The sequence below is a fragment of the Sphaeramia orbicularis genome, chromosome 5 (genome assembly GCF_902148855.1).
Source record: "Sphaeramia orbicularis chromosome 5, fSphaOr1.1, whole genome shotgun sequence".
Lineage (NCBI taxonomy): Eukaryota > Metazoa > Chordata > Actinopteri > Kurtiformes > Apogonidae > Sphaeramia > Sphaeramia orbicularis.
Window position 1 is genome coordinate 58,522,109 of NC_043961.1, and position 25,162 is coordinate 58,547,270.

The 25,162-nt window shown below is 35.8% G+C and overlaps 1 protein-coding gene across 3 annotated transcripts in view; it reads left to right on the forward strand.

Annotated features, from left to right (window-relative positions):
• The window catches only part of rnf123 (ring finger protein 123), a 276,643-nt gene that overhangs the window by 73,606 nt on the left and 177,875 nt on the right, over positions 1 to 25,162 (forward strand). For all 3 annotated transcript variants that reach the window (XM_030134087.1, XM_030134086.1, XM_030134088.1), the window contains 5 exons: positions 132 to 271; positions 8,574 to 8,630; positions 11,341 to 11,472; positions 21,774 to 21,849; positions 24,011 to 24,095. In XM_030134087.1, the coding sequence (XP_029989947.1) occupies positions 132 to 271; positions 8,574 to 8,630; positions 11,341 to 11,472; positions 21,774 to 21,849; positions 24,011 to 24,095 (490 nt within the window). The remainder of the gene's footprint in view (positions 1 to 131; positions 272 to 8,573; positions 8,631 to 11,340; positions 11,473 to 21,773; positions 21,850 to 24,010; positions 24,096 to 25,162) is intronic.

Below are 25,162 nucleotides of genomic sequence, written 5' to 3' on the forward strand. Positions count from 1 at the left end.
ATAACATCCATGAAACGAGGTCCTTCACAGATAATTGGCAGACGTGATGCTATAATATATCATTCAGTCCTCTATCTTCCTCTTTATGGCTACTCTTTGCTGACATGTTTTCTCTCACTTGATTGGTTTAGAACCGTGTCCGTCATTGCTGCTGCAGAGACACATGGCCGAGCTTCTGAGCATGGACAAAGACATGGCTGCCTCTTTCCTCAACAGCGTCCTAAACCAGCTTAACTGGGCTTTTTCAGAGTTTATTGGCATGATCCAGGAGGTAAGACTTTTTTTCCCCAAGAAAGTTCTCATTTCTAAAGTTGTTTTTTACCAGCATGTTCACTGCGAGAGTTATGTTCTGAGTGAAATAAAGTAAGAATGGACCTGTTTCTTTTGTTTTAAAGGGGTCATATTTAGCAAAACCCACTTTTATTAGTCTTTGGTACATTTATTTGTGTTTATGGGGACTGTTATGGAAATGTTCAACTGATAACCCACACACAAAGAGGCGGAGAGAAAGTTAGAGTTAAAATAAATAAATGCATTTATTGAGAAGTCAGTCACAGAGAAACTCTGTAAGTGAAGTCTGAAAACTAAAGATTATATAGAACCAAATCCAACCCCCTCAAACTATGATGTCATTCCTTACGTACATCGTACCACCCCATACTACTCCTTCTCTGCTCCGTGAAGAGGTCATGATGACCTCTCCACTCTAACCTTGCTTGGATCCAATCTGGAGTGCAGGCGCCATTCTCTATCTACACATTCAGACATTTAGGTGTTTGGGTTTTAACTCAAGGCAAGAACTCCGTTCCTGGGTTGGGGGTGTTACAGAGTGGTAAACATCGCACATAATGAATAATGACTCAGCATTAAAAGAAGATGTACTAACAGTATAAAATATAAAGAGTATAAAATATAAAAAGTAAATTTTTCCACCACAGGACGCTAACAGTTAACAATCTAAAATGTCAAAATCATTTTAGTTTAGCGGTCACATACAGACCAATTCAATCTGAAGTTTGTCGGACCAGGAACATACTGTCATAACAACCTATAAATAATGACAACCCCAATTTTTCTTTGTTCTAGTGCAGTGGTTCTTAACCTGGGTTCGATCGAACCCCAGGGGTTCGGTGAGTCAGTCTCAGGGGTTCGGCGGAGGTCAAGACACACACTCGACTCATTAGTCAGGTGTGTGTGTCGGGCTAGGTCCGTGTATGTAAACAAACGGCTTCGGAGACTCTTTCTCTGATTGACATCCAATATACGTGGTGTATTGTTGTTGCTTATAGCACTACAACACATCCGGAAGTGTTTATAATCTCTTCCACTCGTCTGACGATGAATTATTTAAGTATTTTCCACATTGTTGTTATGACTTTTGCTACTTCCTGTTAACCACGGAGGCAGCCATGTGTAGCGTTTGTTTACATTTCTCGGTCACCGCACTGGTCAGTTACAATCATGTGACGACCGACGCACCGTCGCGGATGGAGAAATCGTATTACACTAAAGCCGAGATAGTGCCGTAATAAGGATGCTGGACATAAAAACGAAGAAAAGGAACAGACTTTGCTGTGAAAATGGCAAGAGAGTGGCACTTACCAAGGTGAAGCCACGCATTTCTGAACTGGTCTGTCAAAGGCAACAGCAGAAGTCCCACTGATTTGCAGTAAATATTCATTATTATTGTAGCCTGATGGAAATTAGGTGATGGGTGTGTGTTAAAATGTTAAAAATGATAAATAGCATAAATACAGTAAGTTCATTATTGGAATACAAAAATTAAAACCATTTCAGTGTGGTAGTATTAAAAAAGGTCATGTCTTTGTGAAAAGGTATGTCATTTGTTGTAAGTTCATGCACTGTATTGGTTTTGTTCTTTGAGCACAGTGATGTTAATGCACGGTTCATTTTGTGCACCAGTAAAACATATACCTGTGTCTTGAATTTGGAAAAAAATCATATTGTATTTTTTAATAAAGAAGGGTTCGGTGAATGCGCATATGAAACTGGTGGGGTTCAGTACCTCCAACAAGGTTAAGAACCACTGTTCTAGTGTAAAAAAAAAAGTAAAATTACGTGAAAATGTTTACCTTTACAAACTACCCTTTCACAAAAAATGTGAATAACCTAAACAAATATGAACATGAAATGACGTAAGAGAAGTGAATGGGATTTTAAGAATATTCTGCCTTTTACTAAATGTATTTGTAGATCCACTGTGATCTGTAAGTTGTAATGTACATGTGTAAATGATTATTGTTAAAATCCGTCTTACTTTTCTTAAAGGGGTCATATTTATCTAAACCCACTTTTATGAGTCTCTGGTTCATTTATTTCTGTATTTGGACCCTAATAGGTCATACAGTTTGAATTTGAATCCTCCAGGTGCTGCAAAGCTATCTTTATATTAATTTGGGTAAAAATCCAGTGAATTTCTACAGCCTGTTTTAATTCCTGCTTAATTTGTTACGTCTGTAACTAGTTACGGCACAACATTTGCACATTTAAGATCAAGACTTCCGACAAATATTTCTCTGAGTACGACATAACTGTTTATCAACAGCAGCGATTGTAGTTCATACTGAAAATATGTCCAAACTTCGAACCGATTACCTACAATGTTCAGCTGTTGGTTGTATTAATGAACTCAAGTGGTTGAATGGGACAGAGAAGCATGATCGACCACCTGGAGGGGGTGGGCTCATGTGCATTTAAAGGGCCAGTGCTCAAAATCATCTTTCTGGTGTCATTACTCAGAAATATTGTTGAAGATGGACCTGCGAAGTTGAATTAATGAAGAATTCAGACCCAAGCAGAGCATTTACAGTTTGTGTAGACCACAGGGAAATGTTTTAAAATGCATAATTCCATTTAAAAAACCAAAGTATCACTCCTTTAATAAACACACAGACTCACACAGAGCACCTGTTGGCTTCATAACTTATATGCTGAATATCTGATGTTGGATTTCTCTGTGGAAATAATGGTTGTTTTACAAAAGACAAGCAGTATCAACACTGCGGGGTTTGTTTGCAGCTGCCTAGTTCAGCTCAGATTATTGTAAAGCTAAACTTTGATTACCGTGAAGTAGCAATTAGTTAACAAATAAACAAAAAACAATAGTAGCATTAACACTTGTACTCAGCTTATCTGTTTTAGTTTGGAGAGTTTAAGACTGTGACAGAGCCAAATACAGGGTGTCCCATAAGTCTCCATACATAGGAGACATAATACATTCCATGGTTCTAACATGCATTTCTTTATATTTCTTCTTTATAGTTCTTCAGCAGTGGAGGACACGCATTGAAATGTGTTCCCAACAAAATGGCAGTCATATAGAGCATATTATATAAATAAAAATGGTTTATGTCAAGAAACATTTATTTTTCCTATGTATAGAGACTTATGGGACACCCTGTAGACTGTGGGAGAAAACAATATTCTTCGGGTGAGCTGCAGCCATTGAATGCTTTGATGAAAATAATGTGAATCATGTCCTGTTTCCTTTAGTCACTGTATCTCCAGCTAATATAAAACCTATTTCAGGTTTAAAACCCTCTGTATTTTTGGCTCAGCTCTCCGTCTTAATAGGGTAATCTCTACGGTGAATAGGGGAGTTTACCCAGCTATTGCTATGTGGGAAGATTTTACTTAAGCTGAGAATTTTGAAGCACTCGCCTGACACACATACCAGTGACAAATAGAAAATTGACAACTGCCACAAGATACACCCTTATTTGGTGCTTGGTCATCAGATACGACCCATTTGGATGTTCAGAGGCTCCATAGTGAACGTGGAAACACCGTGATTCAGTTATTGATATTGTCATGGAAGTTCCTAGCACTCTGGACACAATTTGAAGCAAAACACAAAAACTCACAGAAAGGGGTTAAGCATATATATTGTTACGTATGGAAGAATATTGAGACAACAGACCACACTCGTCTGACCAACAGAAGAATTTTCAAAGCTTACATATGTGTAGTCCTTTCCCATGTTAAGGTTAACTACCAACTGGTCGGTTACTTCTCAGCTCCACCTATGTACACATTTTACCTTCAACAGTAAAAGGAGGGCACTTGGACAGTGAAGTCAGTGGTGTTTCCTTAAAGAGAGGGTAGACAGTAAGTCTCTGATTCATCAATTTGTGGACAGTGAAGGAAACAACAAGCTTGACACGTAACAGGAGGTGGTCATATGTTATGTCAATATCTTTGCTGAAGAAGTCACTGTGTCTTCAGTTTTCTGTTTTGAAATAATAACCCTCAAGTTTAATCTGAACTTTTATGAACATCTACGTGATTTGTGAATTAAATATAGGAAAATACATGATTTACACTGAGAAATACAAAACACAGTTGATTACACTGGTCAACAACAAATTTATTGTTTAAGTTTTTTGAGCTGATTTAGGATAATTTTGGTGTGCTGAATCCAAAAATCACATTAATTTTGCTCAATCAGGTCAACTTTCTGAACTGTGCTACATATTGGCTTTTAAACATTTTTGCTTACATTTATGGGCATTTTCACATCATATGATACAAAATTCTTTCATATTTCTTGCAATAAACGAGTTCTGAAGATTTGACTTTTGCCAATTTATGATTAATGTTTTTTTTAATATTACAGGTGAATGAAATGGCTTCAACTAGAAGATCTTGCAAAAATAAGCCTGACATATTCTGCTACATCTGCGCTGAATACACCATTGTACCTAACAGGAATCAAGTGATCAAATGATTTTTTTTTCTCTTAAAACCTATTTTGGGTGAGAACTATGTAAAAAATCAACTGATAAAGTCACAAAAATGTGATCAATTTTGTGAGAAGATAAAATTTTTCAAAATCAAATTAGCAAAAAATACCTGACCTGATTGAGAAAAACAGATGTCATTTTTGGATTTAGCGGTGCAAAATGGTCCTAATTCAGTTGAGAAAACCTAGACAACTTGCAAAAAACATTTTTTTGTAACCCAGTGTAATATTATAATAAATGGTGATAAATCACTCAAGAAATATTCAATGGAAAGAAAAAATCACTCACCTGACTTCTCACTGCTTACAACCTCTGCCCTGTTTAACCCTTGTACCAGCCACATCCAGGAAAAACCCACTCTATGGACAGCGATAGTACGAGTCCGGTTGGGTTTAACGACTGTTTCTGGTGGATTTATGGCTGTTGTTCCGTGTCAGGATAAATATTTAAGGATCAGGAAGCACAGACCCTAAGGACATACAGGGTTATTCAAAACGAATGAACCGATTACATGACGCATTGCTTCAGTTCTCAAGCATTGTCATGGAATGAGTCAGTGACTGTTTGAAAGAGGAGTTTTACAAGTTTAAGCTTTTTTAAATGAAAAAGTGTCCCAGTGTTGGGTTGGTCTGAAGGGGGCCCTAGACCTTGCTCTTTGTGCTTGGCCTGTGAGATCCTCAGAACTCACCATGTGTGATTTTTTTCTTGTGGGGATACATAAAAGATCGCGTTTATGTTCCACCACTACCCACTAACCTCGATGACCTTAAACATCGAATAACACCAGCGATCAACTCAGTGGATGGTGATATGCTGATACGCGTCCCGGAGGAAGTCTCTTATCAGATTGATGTTGTCTGTGCTGCAGGTGATGGGCACATTGAACACTTATAAGACAGGAAATAAAAGTTGATTGTGAGTAGAATACTTGTGACTTGGCTGGAGTTTTCTATTGTTTTTCCTTATTAAAATATTGCGTAATGAAATCAGTTCATTCTTTTTGAATAACCCTGTATTTATTTTACCAGGTGGAACTAGACTGAGATAACTACAGGGGTTGGACAAAATAATGGAAACACCTTAAAAAATCAACAAAATATAATTTAATATGGTGTAGGTCCGCCTTTTGCGGCAATTACAGCCTCAATTCTCCGAGGTATTGATTCATACAACTTGTGAATTGTTTCCAAAGGAATTTTAAGCCATTCTTCAGTTAGAATACCCTCCAACTCTTTTAGAGACGATGGCGGTGGAAATTGACGTCTTACTTGAATCTCTAAAATTGACCATAAATGCTCAATAATGTTGAGGTCTGGGGACTGTGCCGGCCATACGAGATGCTCAACTTCATTAGAATGTTCCTCATGCCATTCTTTAACAATTCTAGCTGTATGGATTGGGGCATTATCATCTTGAGGTGAAGGTGTTTCCATTATTTTGTCCAACCCCTGTATAAGAACCTTTGATTTTATGCACACATTAACCTAACTTTTAAGTGACAGACATTCTCTATCTCTTGGTAAATAAATCAAGGAAAAATTAATCATTCGCAAATTTGACTGATGATCCCATATTTAGTTCTTCTCCACAAAAGCACCAAATAAGGGCATATCTTGTGGCAGTTGTCAATTTTCTATTTGTTACTGATATGTGCGTCAGAAGAATAGCACATAATATTATTTACTCTTATTTACTTTATGTAAATCCAGTGTTTATACTATGAATCATCCAAAGTAGCACATCTTCGTATTCTAATTGCTGATATTCTTATGGGAAAGCTTGTTTTCCAACACAGCGGTGTTATTTACACTTCCCTCAGAGATGCACAGCACTTCACTTTTTATTATTCAATTGGAAAAATAGACCTCATTATTCTAGCATTTTCGCTATTCAGCATATATAGCAAAGTGGAGCGCATCAGATTTTTTTTTTTCTCTGTGACATCATTGCGTATTAACTTCATGTTATTAGAGAGTGCTTAAACAAAGTGGGTGAAATGAAAGTCACTATAGCCGTTTAAGTGGCTCCAGTATCTGTTTGTCAGAGTGACCTACTAATGAACTAATTTCCATTCTTTCAGCTCGACAGGAACGTAGAATGGAGAATTATCGAACAGCAAATGAAAGCTACTTCACTCGTCCAGTTAATGGACACAGAACAGGGTTTTAAAAGCCCTTACATTGATCTCCCCTTAATCCTATGTGTTAAGATTTATTATGTTGCAACAGATATGTTTTATAACTTCACAAAAGGTTCTCTTAAGGCTTGTCGGATTTTTTTTTTTTGTCAGAAGTAAAAGTGTACTAAAACTGTCATGACAAGGTTCAAGGTTTGAGTTGCATTTTAGTGACATTAAGGGCAAACATTCAAGTTCTCGGTTATGGACTGAAAATATATCAGTTTAGGGTCAAATTTTCTCAGGAATCTGAAATCATTTATGCAAAATCTTTTGTGGTTTTCAAATCACTGAGCCTTTATTGACACAAGGCTGAAACAAAAAAACATGAAATTTGGCCTATGCACAACTGGATTTAACCATTTAATTTCTGTCAGAAATCAAACCTAACATGCTTTCTTCTTTTCATCTGTGAGCTTTGAATCCTCCCCAGGAGGACTTCCTCCATCCCTGGATGGCTTTGGTCTTGGCATCTTAGCCCTATTCAGTCTGAAATTTAAAAATGCTATATATCAGTTAGGCATTACTCCATAACATGTGTAAGAGCTGTTTTATTAGTTTAACTATAAATTGATATATAGAAGCCTTCCTAAAGTGATTCTGGCTGCTTACATTGGCTTCATCATTGACAGAGCAAGTCCAAATCGAAGAAATTGGTGGGCAGTTTCAAAAACGAATATGAAAATTTGGTTGTAAAAAAACCTTGATCTCCCTTTAGGAAAGTAAATGGGCCTAAATAATATAAACTAATTGTAGCCCATGTAGGTGGGCAGAATTGATTAAATTTTGGAGGCTAGATATTGAAAACTGAGTGAATGCCAGTTTTTTTTTTTTTTTACAATGGTATGTATTTTTTTCACAAACTAAAATCTGATGGGGGTAGAATTAGTAAAAGTAATGATTTTACGTATCTAATGTTACAGTGTTACAATATACTTAATTGTTGGGTAATGCTTTATTTACAACAGAAAAAGAAAGAGAATGGTGTATCAAACATACAGATTTATGATAATATCAACTCGACATAAAGAATTATAAGTCAAATTCTTACCTAGAAGCCAAAAAATCCAAACCAAATTATCACAGGATGTCTTCTGAGGAACTGGCTGATCTGACGTCATTGACTTTGAACTGAAATCCCTGAAACTGATACTCATTCAAAAGGCCAGACCATCAGCTCTTCTTCGAAGGTTAAAAGGAAGCAAGTTCAAAGACATTTTGCACTCAAATTATTTGTCACTGAAAAAGGGTGATTTTTGCCCACTTTTCAGCAAACATCATGCAAAAAGTCACACAAGGACAAGTGATACACATTTTTTGATGTTATATTCTGAAACTACACACTTTTTCCAATAAATTCAACACAAGACACTGCATGAAAGGTATCCATTTATTCCACAATATTTTTTTCACAATAATGTCACAATAATGATACTCAAAGTTTCAACCTTGTCTTACATATATAGTTTGGGTATTCAGGATCAGCTTTAAAAAATTATGTGTCCTACTTAAGTCAGAGATAGAAATAATTTATGACTTTTCTGTTCCGTCTGCTATTCTTAAACCTTCTGCTATTCTTAAACCTTATTGTCATCCTTACTTTTTCCATATTCCAACTTCACTGTCTTTAACAGATCCAGCAGGCTGCAGAACGCCCAGAGAGAAATTTCGTGGATACTCGTCAGCTGAAGGTAATTGCAGAAGTAACTCCTGTAAATGAACAGGTATGAAAGAACATGCTCTAATAAACTATGGGAAACTTCGCATCTCTGCTCCAGTTAGTACATTACAGATAAGGACTTTCTGTATTTCTGTGTTGAGTTTGTATTATTCTCATTACCATAAATATCACACCTCACTGGGAAAGAGAGAGACAGAAAAAAAATCCTTAATTAATGTATCATTCCATGAACTGATTTTACACACTATCATAGACCGTGAAACTAAACAGTGCCGTACTTGAATCTGTGTAATGACTTGTTCACTGATGCATCATATGAATTAACCTTTAAGTATTCGCTGTAGCATCGGTATTAATAAGTATTCTGGTGTCAGATTAGATTTATCCTCTATAACACAGGTGTCAAACATACGGCCCTCGGGCCAAAACGGGCCCGCCAAAGGGGTCCAATCTGGCCGGTGGGATGAATTTGTGAAATGCAAAAATTATGATGAAGATGGGTGCATCTATGAAACTGATCCTAAAAACAGGACATAAGGGGTAAAAATTCACACCAGATGTAGACTAATGTTATGAAGCAAGTTTGGAAGCACTTTGGGTCTATTTTAAAAATAAATACCCACTGAGATAAAAGAGAAACTATTTTTCAGATAAAACACATTTTTATACTATATTACATTATATTTAATCCAAAAATCTGTATGTAAAATGGTCAAAAGGACACGAAAATTGCGCTCTAGTATTTTTTTGAATATCTCTTTATTCTCTCGCAGGTACATTTTGGGATTGAACTAATTATGCAAGGGAGAATGTTTCACAAAAATGACCACTGTTGCAAAATCATTCGCAATTTATATGCGTTTAACTGGGCAGGTTCTGCATGTAACTTAAATGGACACGATGGGTTACATATAAAACCTGAAATGAGACTGAGACTGATGAAAAACCCACATGTGGATTAGAAAAACCACTAGGATCGACACATTTAACACAGTGTCTTTATTTATAGTCTATATAAGACCATTTCCAACCATATGGTCCAGATCTAATGCACTGACACCTAGGTAGTTTTTCATTTCCCAATTTGGGTCCTATTTTTGGCCCCAATATTTTATTAAAAATTCATTAATTTTGGGATGGCTCAGAGCAACAGTGTAATTTTTTTTTCGCATTTATCTGAGGTCATCATTAGGTACATCCTGGGGGGAAAAATGTCTAAATTTCTCTTTTATTATTGGGTCTAAAAAGCCTGAGAAGAGCCAGATACCAAAATGAACCCAATTTCATAGAAGCACCCAAATACTAACAATCAAAAATGTCAAAAACATTTTAGTTCCAGAGTCACATACAGACCAATTCAGTCTAAAGTGGGTCGGACCAGTAAAATACTATCATAACCTATAAATAATGACAACCCCAATTTTTCTTTGTTCTAATGTAAAAAAAAAAAAGTAAAATTACATGAAAATGTTTAAATTTACAAACTACCCTTTCACAAAAAATGTGAATAACTGAACAAATATGAACAACATGAAATAACTTAAGAGAAGTAAATGGAATTTGAACAATATCCTGCCTGTTACTAAATGTATTTGTAGATCCACTGTGATCTGTAAGTTGTAATGTACATGTGTAAATGATAAGCTGAGGCATTATTATAACTAAAATTCCACTTGGGCGGGGTCAAGGGTGTCACAGATGGACCGCCCACTACTTTTAGATTCATAACTTTTGAACCAGACAAGTTTAAGACAAATATTACACATAATTGTAAAGGTCTAAATGCCATCTTAAACATAGTCAAAGGGCAAAATTTAGTTTCTAATATTTTTAAATGAAAAAACTAAAAACTACTGCGTCACGGATGGACAAAAAATTTACGTCTATTTTTTGCAAGAATGACAAAGTTCTCAAAAGTGAAGTTCCTTTGACATTTTCATCCTAAAATGTACTCAGTGTATAACTTAAACCCTCTATTTTGCAAACAAATAATTGGTTAGAGGAAAAAAATAATTGATCAGACCTAAATAGAAAGAGTTTAGACAAATTGCAGCGTCACAGATGGACAACAAAAGTAAATATCAAATAATTTTTTTTAATTTCAATTATCAATATCATATACTTTTTTTTTTTTTTACAATATTTACAACATACAAATAATATTAACATTATATTCAAATGTATTTTGCATAGGTATATGCATTTATTAATTTTAAATACTGTGTTTAGAATATGACATAAATAATATAATGTATTTGGAATAAATGTAGTTTATTTATGAGAGTTTATAAAATGAACCTAGAATGACGGCACAATACTGGGTCACTTTACAAACATTCACACCCATAAAACTCCTCAAATATTTTTTTTTCACAATTTTTTTCCCATTTCAAAACACATTTTGCTGAAAATATAAGTAATTACCTACCGAAAAATATGTTTGGTGTCAATTATTGTAATTTTATTTTTTTGACCAGATGTTAACCTTCCCTTGACTTCACCCACTTACTTTTCTTCACATATTTCAGGTTGTTCATTCTATTGATATTTTTAATGAAACTTTGTGGATGTAAACATTTTCAGAATATAATTTTACTTTTTCACTGTTATGATTTTACTGGTCCAGCCGATTTGACATCATACCGGTCTGTGCATGGCCTCTGAACTAACATGAGTTTGACACCCCTGCTCTCAAACCTGACCTGTTTTCCAACCCTCAGGTGTGTGCGACATGCTTTGACCTGTCCGTCAGCCTGCTGCGGGTACTGGAGATGACCGTCACGCTGGTACCAGAAATCTTTTTGGATTGGTCTCGCCCGTCAGCAGAACTTCTCCTCAGACGACTGGCTCAGGTAGTTCAGATGGAACCGTGGTTTATATACATGACGTTGTAATTAAATTCATCTCCGCGGTGGCAGGTTCCTCTTGTTGTGTCTGCTTCCAGGTAATGACTGTTCATATTGTGTGGGTGTTTCAGCAGGACGCCCCTTCTCCAGTGTGTGGATTGTATTGTATTGTGTAACGGTAATTTAACAGATGACAAAATACAGCTGGGACTAATTATAGACGTCTGACCCTGTCGCAGCTTATTTAGTCCAATGTGGAAAATATGCCTTTTGAGATGACAGAAAGAAAACAAACATTTCATAAGACGCAAGCAAGTGAAATCTCCTCATTCATCCCTCTGAGAATGAAAGCACCCAGGGAGTATATCCATTACACGTCCATCTGAAGGAGGGTTCAGTCCATGTTGGCCCCTCTCTGTGGTGGGGGGTAAAATCCTCATTGAACTTCAAATCTCTTTTCCATCAGTGACCTGGCTAATGGAGTCTGCACTGTCTCAGTACCCAGGCAGCTTAATCCACTCAGACTGTGCTTACAGCTATTAAAATGCAAGACCACAAAGAGTTTCAGAATCAGAATACTTTATTAATTCCAGGGGGAAATTATTGTGTGTTACAATTGTTCCATTCAAATATAACAAAAAGTAAAAGCAATTATCAAAACAACCACTAAATACTACCAAATATACATACGAAAACACTCTCAACTAGAACATCAATTTGCACCATATGTATTAGACACTGTATTATCAATATGATAATTAAAGAAATATACATAACGGTAAAATTTGCTTAGAGGTCTTATTTCTGTCTTTGTGCATAAGAAATTAATATAAGTGAATCCCCAAAGGAACTTTGTGTTGGAAAATGCAAGTTATGCAAATGTACAGGATTTCAGTTCTGTTCAACATGTTGATGGTCATAAGAACTATGTTTTCAGCTCAAAAATGTCCAGTTTCATCACAATTAATGCTATATTTTCATGTCACAAATGGCCAAGTTATATTGTAACTGAATTTGCCAGAAAAACAAATATTCTATTCTTTTAGATTCCCCAGTTTTTCTTACAAGATTGTATACTGCTATACTATATTTATTTTTACAGTTGAGATATGGAGTATGGTGCTGATCCATCCTGCTTATGTTACACCAATACATACATGAAGAATGTCACACGTCAATTTTTAAATCAACAGTTTTCTAATAATAAGCATTTTTATAAAGAAATAACAATTCTATATTGTTATTTACTCTTTAGTCTGATGATAAACTATACAATAAATAATTCTGATCCTAGTTTTTGCACAGGGATCATTAGTGTAAACGGTGACGTGGCTGCAGAGCATCAGTATGATGGGATCCACAACAACCATGTCACATCCGTCCACTGACACATTTAGTGTTTTTGTGTCAGCTGTTATTGTTTTAGATCCACAATACTAACATTTATGAAGAAGAGGAGAATTAGCAATAGGAAGTCTATAAGTTTATTCTTAATAAAGTACTGGTACTGACCAGAGCATCATGGGTAATGTCACGTCCGTCCACCAGCAGAAGTTTTCACATACACGTGCTATTCCAAATCCAATATTTCTGAAAATAGAGCTTCCACTGTCAAAGAATATCAGTAGTCTGTGCACAAATGGATTAGCATTATTTCAACACAGTTCTATGCATTTCTTACAACTTTTTTTTTTTTGGACAAAAATGACCACTCATTTGACCCCCCTAAGGAAATTTTAGGTGATAAATAAGTGTGCAACAATATTGTTGTGTTGTTTAACCCTCCTCTTGTGTTCGCTTTCTGTTCCCATCTCTTATGTTAACAGGTTGGTTTAGACTCATGTCTTAAATCAGCTGTGAAATACACTAAAACAATTATCTGTCATCCAATTTGTTTCTCATCTCTTGGTTACCTTGTTAGGCTTCCTTATATGAATATATTGGTTTTAATATTTTTGGTGTGCACCTCTGGGCCTTTTTTTTGTCAGTATCCCCCTCGATGTGCACTCTGCAAGTCACCAACTCTAAACTGAACTGACCTCATATGTCTGGACATGCCTGTCTTTGCTTGTTTTGTTTTTGTGCAGGTAAACTGGATAACAAGGCAAAATGAGAACCCACAAAAGCTCACATGATTGGAAGAGGAGCTGTCTGTCAGTGTGTTGGCTGACAGTGCATTTAGGATTTCCATTTGGGCTCTAATTATTGCTTTATAATCTTATTTTTATAACTGGGTTGAAACCAACACTAACAACACAAAGGTCATAATTTCAACCAGATCATTTCATAATTTAATGGAAAAAAACAGTATTTTGTTGAAATAGAAGTTACTGACAAAGTCAAAAAGCCTTGATGCAATAAACTAATTTAATGTGGTTCATTTATGCATTTAAAACTTAAAATGGGTCAGTGCCAACCCTAACACAAGAGGAAGGTTAAATCATGTAGTTATAATGTGAAAGTAAACAGCGGGATGGCCTCAGGCAGTTTTGATTTCCCGTGTCGTTCAGTGGTGCATTTGGGTGTAATCAGTCTCTCACTGAACGTGCTCCTGTGACTGACCAGCATGTCATGGAGTGAGTGAGTAGAATTGTCCAGTATTGTCCTGATCTTGGACAACATTCACCTCTCTGACAAAACCATTTCTTTTCCTGATAACAGTTTTCATCTCAATGTGTTTTTTCCAACATATCAAAAATTGCATTGTCATTTTAGCAAGTAAACTACATATTTTGTGTTATATGTAACTTTTGCCACTAACTTTTACCATAGCACCTTTCTTAGCTAGAATAATTACCACTGTGGACCCTCATCAAAAGTGTGCAGGAATTCTTAACGCTTATAGACCCAAACAGACATTGAAGACCAAAACATCTACTGACCTAAAATGTTTAATACCTGCTGATCCACTAATTCTATCAGTACATGTAAATAATTGATCTAAAAGGCTGTTTGTCATCTTTTCATGGTCATCAGATCTGACCCATTTGGACGTTCACAGGCTCCGTAGTTACCGTGGAAACACAGTCATCTTCTACAACATTTATTCACCAGTAAAACCCATGGAGTTGGATCAGTGACAGTGGATGGAGACACCTGTTTTTACATTCAGTTATTGATATCTTTGCTGAAGAAGTCACTTTTTCTTCAGTTTTCTTTGTTTTGAAATAATAACCCTCAAATTTAATCTGAGCTTTTATGAACATCTACGTGATCTGTGAATTAAATGTAGGAAAATACAGTCGCGGAAAACAATGATTAGACCACCCTTGTTTTCTTCAATTTCTTGTTCATTTTAATGCCTGGTCCAACTAAAGGTGCATTTGTATGGACAAATATAATGATAACAACAAAAATAGCTCATAGTAGTTTAATTTCCGAGCTGATATCTATCCGTTTTCCATGTTTTCTTGATAATAACTAAAATCAATTCAGTTCTTACATCAATATCTATGGCATTGTACTGACAAAAACAGTGCTGTTAGGCATTACATGTTTTCTTTTCTGTCTGTTTTAGTCACATGATACACACAGGAGTTAGTGCTTGATTGCATAACCATGGTTTTTGATGACTTTTGATGGTCTAATTATTTTTTTTCCGCGACTGTTCATGATTTACACTGAGAAATACAAAATACAGATGATAATATTATAATAAATGGTGATAAATCACTCAAGAAATGTTAAATAGAAAGAAAAAAAAAACATTTGGGAACTGCCACAAAAGTAGCACTGGGTCTTTATGGGTTAAAATAAGGGCACATTGGATATAGTCTCTCATCGCCTTCATTTCCAGCCTGATGAATGAGGACGTTTCATTTGTTTACCTTTTATGAATCATCTATTGGGAATCTATATTTCCATCGTATATGTGGTTGAACCTATATAGTGGATAGTGACTCCCCTGTTGTATTAAATACATTATGCCGTGGTCACACATCTTTAATTACCCCCATCTCTATTTGCATCTTGTAAATTGCTGGTACATAATGTAATGCACATGATGAATAAGGGCATGTTGTCTGAAAGGTCCACACATGCATGTATCCCATGTCCCAGTTATAGCCACACGTGAAATGAATATAAATGGGGATAGTGGACAGTACTCTGTTCATTTTGGTCAAGCAGAGTACTGTGATCACTAGCATGATGTGTGTGTGTGTGTGTTTGTGAATACAGAAACATAAGGCTGGGTGATATGGAAAAAAATCATATCACGATAATTTTTTTCATATCACGTATCATGATATAAATCAATCCCCTATTTTTCTCCAGCTTAAATTTTCCGTTTCTCATAAGTTAGTTGTGAAGACAAACAGAAGGTTATTTTTTATTTAAATCTGATATATTTCCTGTCAGAGGTTGAACATAACAGATGTGCTGAAGAACATTATACAACTGTTTCAGATCAATAAAACAGGTCCATATATTTAAAACTAAACTAAAAGTCTGACCAGCAGGAAAAAGCTTTCAAGGTTTAAAAGAGAACACAAACAAAACAGACCATCTTCACCCAACAATGCTGGGGGTATATACGTGGGGGTGCGTTCCATAACTGACGTAAAACAAAAATGAAACCTCACATGCTTTGAATGTCCAGCGACGAGGTAACACTCATGATCTCCAGCTGCAGCCCAAACATTAGTGTGTGAGATAGATAGATGGATGGATGGATGGATAGATAGAAATTGGATTGGAGATTGGATTTTAACAGCATATAAAAACACACAAGGCTAAGTTGTACTCTAATATAATCCTACTTGTCTGCTCCATGTCCAAAAATGAGAGATAAAAGTCGTAAAAGTCCCATCTAAGCTTACAGTACCCTCGGCCGATTTTTATGGACTTGCTAAAAATAGAAGCCATATAATTCCTGGAATATTAAACAAGGGTTGATTCGTGCTATCATCTGGCATATGCTCCCAGGAAATGAAAATCAGCAGGCAAATATAAACACTATGTGCATATGCATCTGTGCATCTATGTAGAGTGCCCCTTGGGGTACTTTATTATTGATAACTCATAAAAAGCAGTGAAATTAAATTAACAATGATTATTTGTACACAGTGCATAAAAGCTATAAATAGAAGCTACAACAATAACTCAATGTATCAATCAGAGTACATCTTCATTTTCTCTCCAATCTGTCTTGACTCCATCTCACTTAATTTTCTGTATCTGGTCTCTGAGGTGTCCTTATCTCCTCATTGATTTACAGGGGAACTAAAACAAACAGGATGTACACCTGTGATGTGATTCAAGCAACAGTAAAAGCTGACAACATGTTGCGTTTTGCTACACTGGGCATGACATGTAATTGAAGCAAAGCCACAGATAATTTGTCACATGTAACAGGACAAATGAACTGGCAAAGAAGGCTTGAAACTTTTTAAATTCTCAGTTCCAGCACAAATGGACAAGATAATTATGTTGAATAAGTGTGTTTTACATGAGCTTGTAGTGCTTATAGGATTATAATCACTTTATCACTTAACTCTTTAAGTGCCAGACAGTTAAGGGGCTAATAAGCCTTAAAAGTGCCACAGAATTTGGCCGTTTTTCAGTATTTCGCGTCGTTTTTATAATATTTGAAGAATCCTGCAGGAAACCGCTCGGTAACATCCGACCGATTGCTGATTAGATCCAAAACGCACCGGACGCAGCCGATTCATTATTGATCGTAATTTGCATAATTTATAATAATAATAATAATAATAATAATAATAATAATAATAATAATAATAATAATAATCTTTATTTATATAGCACTTTTCATACATTAAAAACTGTAGCACAAAGTGCTTTACATATCAGTTTAAAAATCAGTACCACCCCCCACCCACACCTACCCACTCACCCGCGCACACACACACACGCACACACACACCCACCCACTCACCCGCACACACACACACACACATGCACATGCACATGCAAACCCACAAGCTCACACATACTTAAGAAGACTGACTGAGCACGGGTAGACCAGAACAAAAATGTACAAGTAAAAGTAAAACATCAGTTTAGGAGGCGCTGTCTCAGGGAGCCATCCGCACCAGGATGCAGCCGCCGACCCCGGCGACCAGGCACCAGCAACCCAGCCCCGCATCCCAACTAGTGGGAGAGGGCCAACTGGGACCCCCACCCACCAGAAAGGAGCGGACCCCAGTGAGAGAAGGCGCCACAGCCCCCGGAGTCCACAGCCGCCCCCCGGCATGGAGGGCTCCCTCTGATGAAACACCGGAGAATAAGAAACATTAAAAAGATATAAAAATATTATTCGGTCGCATGACCTCAAATTCCCGTCTGCTTGGTCTCAAAAGGGGGACACAGAAAGAACGTCATCGAAATGTGAGAAAGAAATGGGGGTGGATGGTTTGTTTGTACACAAATGTGGCGTGTTCTCCAAAGCCGATCTGATCGGCCCGTGGCACTTTACAGGTTGTTTTCGTAAAGCCGATTTAATCGGCCCATGGCACTGAAAGAGTTAATGCAGGGGTGTCAAACTCATTTTGGTTCAGGGGCCATATTTAGCCCAATTTGATCTGAAGCGGGCCAGACCAGTAAAATAATGACTTAATAACCAAGAAATAATGACAAATACAAGTTTTTCTTTTTGTTTTAGTACAAAAAACCCCCCAATTAAAATATGAAAATATTTGTATTTTACAAAAAAGACGTGAATAGCCTGAAAAAACAGAAATTTCATTTGAAAAATTTGTGCATTTTTAACAATATTATGCCTCAACTTATTATTTGTACATGCACATTACACACAGTGTTACATAAACATTTGGTAACAGGCAGAGTATTGTTAAAATTTTTGAGTTTGGAACTAAAATTTGAACAATTTCTACAATATTCCATATCTTATTATTAACACAACTCCAGATCACAGTGGATCCATAAATGCACAAAACATTTAGTAACAGGCAGAATATTGTTCAAATTGCACATTTCAGGTTGTTCATCTTTGTTTTTACTCATGTATTTATTTGCATTTTATTGTGAAAGAATAGTTTTGTAAATGTAAATATTTTCACTGTGTAATGTTATTTTTTTCACTTAAATTTTTTCCACATAATTTTCACAAAGAAAATTTGTAGTTGTCATTATTTATGGGTTATTGTGTTGTAATTTTTACTGGAGATCACATTGGTCTGTATGTGGAACCTGAGCCAAAATGATTTGGACAACCTGGACTGTTCAGGTTCATTTTTGCACTTTCATCCTGTGGGCCGGGACAGAACCTTTGGCGGGCCAGATTTGGCCCCCGGGCCGCATGTTTGACACCTGTGACTTAATGAATCAGCATGAGACATTAGCAGAACAGCTGCTCGAAGTGTGAAGACAGTGCAACCATCTGTATTTCACTACGCAACGTTAGGATCCATCAGATGATGCTACAACAGCTGATGGGATCTGGACAGACAGACAGATATGTACAAACATATGTACGATAGTGCAAATAAGGATAAAATTAATGACATTCTTGTGGTTCAAACACGTTTTATACATGAAATCACCTGGTATTACAAAAAATGTCTTCATTAAAATTAAGTTACAATTAAACTGACACAATATTGTCATAGAAAAAAAAGAACAAAAAAGGATGGAAAAGGAAAAAAAAAAGATGTAAGAGTTAAGTATAAAGAATAAGAATAACTAGAAGCACTCGGAGAGCGCAGACCTCCGCCAAGGCTGATCATAGTCCCCCCCCGTGGGCCCCCCCACCCCCTATCACCACCAAAATGTAATCATTTCTTCCTTATCCCATTTCCAACAAACCCTGAAAATTTCATCCAAATCTGTCCATAACTTTTTGAGTTATGTTGCACACTAACGATCAGTGGCCCCCCCCGTGGGCCCCCCCACCCCCGATCACCACCAAAATTTAATCATTTCTTCCTTATCCCATTTCCAACAAACCCTGAAAATGTCATCCAAATCTGTCCATAACTTTTTGAGTTATGTTGCACACTAACGGACAGACAAACAAACAAACAGACAGACAGACAAACAAACCCTGGCAAAAACATAACCTCCTTGGCGGAGGTAATAATAATGTTAAGAATAGAAGTGACATAGCCATAATAAAATGACATAGCCAGAAAAATAAATAGCCGGCCCTTACAAGAAAAAACACACGATAAAAGCACACGAGGTAGTCAGACCAGAGGCACTAGAGCAGGGGTCTCAAACACGCGGCCCAGGGGCCAGATGCGGCCTGCTAAAGGTTCCAATCCGGCCCGTGGGTCGAATGTGCAAAGTGCAAAAATTCCACAGTCAAGGCTGTCGAACTCCTTTTCGTTCAGGTTCCACATACAGATCAATATGGTCTACAGTAAAATAAGAGCATATTAACCTACAAAAAATAATGACTCCATTTTTTCTTCTTGGTTTGATGTGAAAAAAATAATATTACATTATGCCTATAAATAATGACAACTTCAAATTTTTGATTTTGTTTTAGTGCAACAAGTAACATTGAATTATGAAAATATTTACATTTACAAACTTCCTGTAACAATAAAATGTCAATAACCTGAACAAATATGAACAACCTGAAATGTCTAAAGAAAATTAAGCATAATTTTAACAATTTTCTGCCTGTTACTCAGTGTCTTTGTAGATCCGATCCATAATGCACATGCAGAAATGATAAAATAAGGCATAATATTGTTAAAATTGCACTTATTTTTCTTAAGAAATTTCAGTTTTTTCAGGTTATTCATATCTTTTTTGTCTGGATAGTTTAAAAAAATAAGTATTTTCATAATTTAATGGGGGTTTTTTTGCACTAAAACAAAGATGGAAATTTGGAGTTGTCATTATTTATAGATTATTATGTTATTATTTTACTGGTCCGGCCCACTTGAGATCAAATTGGGCTGAATGTGGCCCCTGAAAGAACATGAGTTTGAGACCCCTGCACTAGAGACTAGCTGTGGCTGCTCTTACACCTGTGCTGTGCGCGTTAACCTAACTTGCCCTAGCTCTAGTGTGATTGGTCCAGTGCGGCGCTACTTATCTATGATTGGCTGTTCTTATGTCTGTCAAAACATTAACAAATGAATTCTATCAAAATTGTATCGAGCACGTCTCATATTTCTTTCGAGGAAAAGTCATATCGTGATATATATATCGTTTTATCGGCCAGCCCTACAGAAACATCGGACCTTATAAAACCTGGTATGTGTATTGTTTAACCCTTTCATGCATAGCGGTCACTCCAGTGGACAGTTATTCTACAGCTGTTCTCTTGTATATTCATGGATTTTGTCGCTTTACTTTCATATCAGCCAACACATTGGACGCTTATGCATCATCCCATACGCTGACATTGATAATATTACTGTAACTTAGCTGTTCTTGATAAACCTGATCTAAGATATTTGAGTGTAAATCAGTTGCTTGTTATTGTTATTAGACTGTAATAAGCGACACATTTTTTTTTTTTTTTGTGCAAATTATCTCCATGAAGCAAGTCATGACTAGTATTAGAGTATGTTAAGATGTGAGACAGCATCAGATTAAATGTTTTTATATCATAGTTTTCACATAGTATATCAGTAAATACATGTTTCTTTGCTTCAAAAATTAAACACATGGTGTTGAGCTGAGTGGGCATTTTTGCAACTCCATAAAAAATAGCCTCCTAAAAAAAATTTAATCGCATTGTTTTTTTAATGCCTAAAGAAGAATAAAAACACTCAGGAAAAAAAAAAAAAAAGGTTCTCATAATTCATGCATGAAAGGGTTAAGTGAATATCTGAAACTCTGTGTAGTATTGCTGTAGAACAGAATTTGAAAACTGATTATTTAGCAAATTAAACACTTTCTAAAGTTCCAGTGGCCTCTCATTTTTCCCCCATTTCATAACAATTGTGACAGAACTTGTGGAAGTCTCAATATGCTGTTGCTTTGGCAGATATACTGAAGTCAGTTGATAAATCTTGATATTTCAGACATTCCTTTGCTTCATATCTGGGATACAGGCCGGCTTTTTATGGCTTAAAGGTCTTTTTAACTGATCTAAAGTTTGGCATTACTCTTGAACTTTCTGGGTCTGAATTTCTGGCATTTTGAGTTACTGACTCAGCCCTTCTGTGAATGCAGTATATCTCTGCTTCTCACTTAGGTCAGCCAAACAGTTTAACTTTGTTTATCAGGGAAGTTTCACACCCAGTTTCATCTCCTCTTTGCTGAGCGTCTCGAAGCTGATGATTATTTGTACGATCTGAAAACTGTTGTTGAGTAATAAATGGAATAATGAGTTTATTCACTCTTTCTATTCTTGTTGGCAGCTGTTAAACCAGGTGTTAAACAGAGTGACAGCAGAGAAGAACCTGTTTGATCGTGTTGTCAACTTGCGGCTGCCAGGTACCCAGCACACAAATAAGCATCCACGCACACATTTGAAGTTTTATTTTTATGACAACGCTGGCTTTTTCTCGCTAAAAGCTGTTGTGCAAAAACTCAAAAACTACCTGCAGAGATCAGTCAATAGACATGCACACAGCAAGGTGTTTGGAACAATTGAATAAACATGCAGATCATCCCAATGGGCAGGACAAACTGATTGTTCAGATTACTTGCTGAGAAGGGTAATTATTCTCCTTTTGATCGATCAGCAAGGCTCCAAATTTAGCCTCTGGTTATTATTGAAAATAGTCACCCTCTTTTTTTGGAATATCTGGAAATAAGATGGATTTCACCAATTTTAGGTGCTTTATCGTGTTTTTTTTTCAGTTAAATATTAAGCCATTTATATAATGTAGGGAAAAAACTGTAGTGGGTAATCTGGTGGAGTTTGCTACATCTCATTATGTCACAATTCAGCAGTTTCATGTACTTTTCAGATTCTGTATGCCTTTCGGTGTAAATATTATTTATCTGTCTGCTCAGTAAAAAACAGAGTGTCAATTAAAGTCTTAGAGAGTTGAATTTAACTGTGTTTCAGATAACATTTGATCCAAATTTAGAGTCATCACTGCCTCTGGTTATTATTGGAAATAATCACCCTCTTTTTTTGGAATCTCTGGAAATAAGACAGATTTTACTACAGATTTTTTAAGTGCTTTCTCTTTTTTTTTCAGTTAAATAGTAATAAGTCATTTATATAATATAGGAAAAAAAAAAACTGTCGTGGTCTGGTGGAGTTTACTACATCTCATTATGTCACAATTAAGTAGTTTCATGCACTTTTCAGATTCCTGATTCTGTGTAAATATTAATAATCTGTCAGCACAGTAGAAAACAGTGTTAATTTAACTCTTAGAGAGTTGAATTTAACTCTGTTTCAGATTACATTTGGCCCCACTCAAAATTAGAATTTAAATTTACTCTATAGCCAGTGCCAAATTTTCAGAGTTAATTCCACCCAATTCAGTGTCAAATTTAACAATGAAATGTGTAAAAATATTTAACACTGTGGTGTTTCCACACTGTTAGAGTAATATAATTACACTTTATAGAGTTATTTTTACTCCCAATTTAGTTGAAAAATGACTCTATAATGTGTTAATATTGAAACAAGGTAGAACTGCAGGGGTTCTCAAGGTGGGGGTCATGAGATGATTTTCAGAAATTTATTGATGTAGCTCTTTAATTTGTAATAAGAGATTAAGTTTAAGATTATTACACTTTTATTTTGAAGGGAAACAATTGCTCCATGGATGTTTGTTTTTTAGTTTTTATTAATATGTGAGAGTGCTGATACTTGTATGATAATTTGTGATTAGTGTATATAAGAATAAGGATGTGTTTCAATTGTTATATTAATATTATTATTGTTTTTATTGTTATTATAATTATTATTATAATGGTATTCATATAAAATAATAATTGCTACACAGAGATCATAAGGAATAGAGATTGGGGGTAGGAGTATGTAAGTTTTTACTTCTTCCTAGTCCTTTTTGAGCATGTTTAATATCATTTATTTTTCTTTTCTTTTTTTCTTTTGTTTACTTATCAACCTTTTATGTATCATTACTGATATTTTGTTGGTTGGTTTTGTTTTGATTTCACTGTCTGCATGTTTAAAATAAAGATTTCAATCACTCAGGCAATCACCCCAGGAACTGCTCTTATTTTATAAGCGCTATGTCCTCCCATCTGCAATACAATTATAGCTTCACAGTGACAATCAGGTAAGGTATTGTTCTGCCTACAGGTTTGACTAATAGTGTCACATTAATAAAAAAATAAACATAAAAAGGCCAATAAACATTGTAAAACAGACACAGAAACCTAAATAAACATTAACATAAACCCCCCTTGAAGCCCTGCACATAAAATATAACACAATGAGTAAAATGTCCAGTACCCACAATGCAATGCAGCAGACTAGCACTAATTGTCACTCTGTAGAGTTGAATTTAACGCTGCATCTGTGCGGAACTTTACACCGACTTTTTGTTAGCGCTGGTTTACTCTCCATAGAGCTATAATTACTTTATCTAGGTTAAAAGAGCTTGACTCTGAAATATTGACACTGCATTTTTTACTGTGTGTGTATGTAATTGTGTTTTTGCTGCAGGTCTGGAAAGTGTCGACCACTACCCCATCCTCGTCGCTGTTACTGGCATCCTGGTCCGAATCCTTGTGGACGGAGACAGACAAGGGTAGGATGTTGACTCTTTGTCTTTGCTTTGTGCTTATAATACACCTGCATCACATGTTTTTGTCAAGCTTTGGCTGGTTTTCTTTAATTTTCAAACCACTTCACAGAATTTTCCGTGCGTAAAGGGACCGTGTCATTCTTTATTCCTGTTTTTACACACCTCATAACGGTGAAATAGGCTGATTTGCTGTTAGAGGCTGCAATAGAAATGAAGAAAATATACTGGCTTAAAATTTCCTTAGGGGGTCAAATGAGTGGCCATTTTTGTATAAAAAAAAAAAAAGTTGTAAGAAATGCATTGAACTGTGTTGAAATAATGCTAATCCATTTGTGCACAGACTACTGATATTATTTGACAGTGGAAGCTCTATTTTCAGAAATATTGGATTTGGAATAGCACGTGTATGTGAAAACTTTTGCTGGTGGACGGACGTGACATTACCCATGATGCTCTGGTCAGTACCAGTACTTTATTAGTAATAAACTTATATACTTACTATTGCTAATTCTCCTCTTATTCATAAATGTTAGTATTGTGGATCTAAAACAATAACAGCTGACACAAAAACACTAAATGTGTCAGTGGACGGATGTGACATGGTTGTTGTGGATCCCATCATACTGATGCTCTGCAGCCATGTCACCGTTTACACTAATGATCCCTGTGCAAAAACTAGGATCAGAATTATTTATTGTATAGTTTATCATTAGACTAAAAAGTAAATAACAATATAGAATTGTTATTTCTTTATAAAAAATGCTTATTATTAGAAAACTGTTGATTTAAAAATTGACGTGTGACATTCTTCATGTATGTATTGGTGGAACATAAGCAGGATGGATCAGCACCATACTCCAGACCGAACCTGTAAAAATAAAACGTGATATGTAGGAGAGAATCTGGAAAGAAAAATTGGGGAATCTAAAAGAACAGAATATTTGTTTTTCAGGTAAATTCAGTTCAAATATAACTTGGCCATTTGTGACATGAAAATATAGCATTAATTGTGATGAAATTGGACATTTTTGAGCTGAAAACATAGTTCATATGAGCATCAACATGTTGAA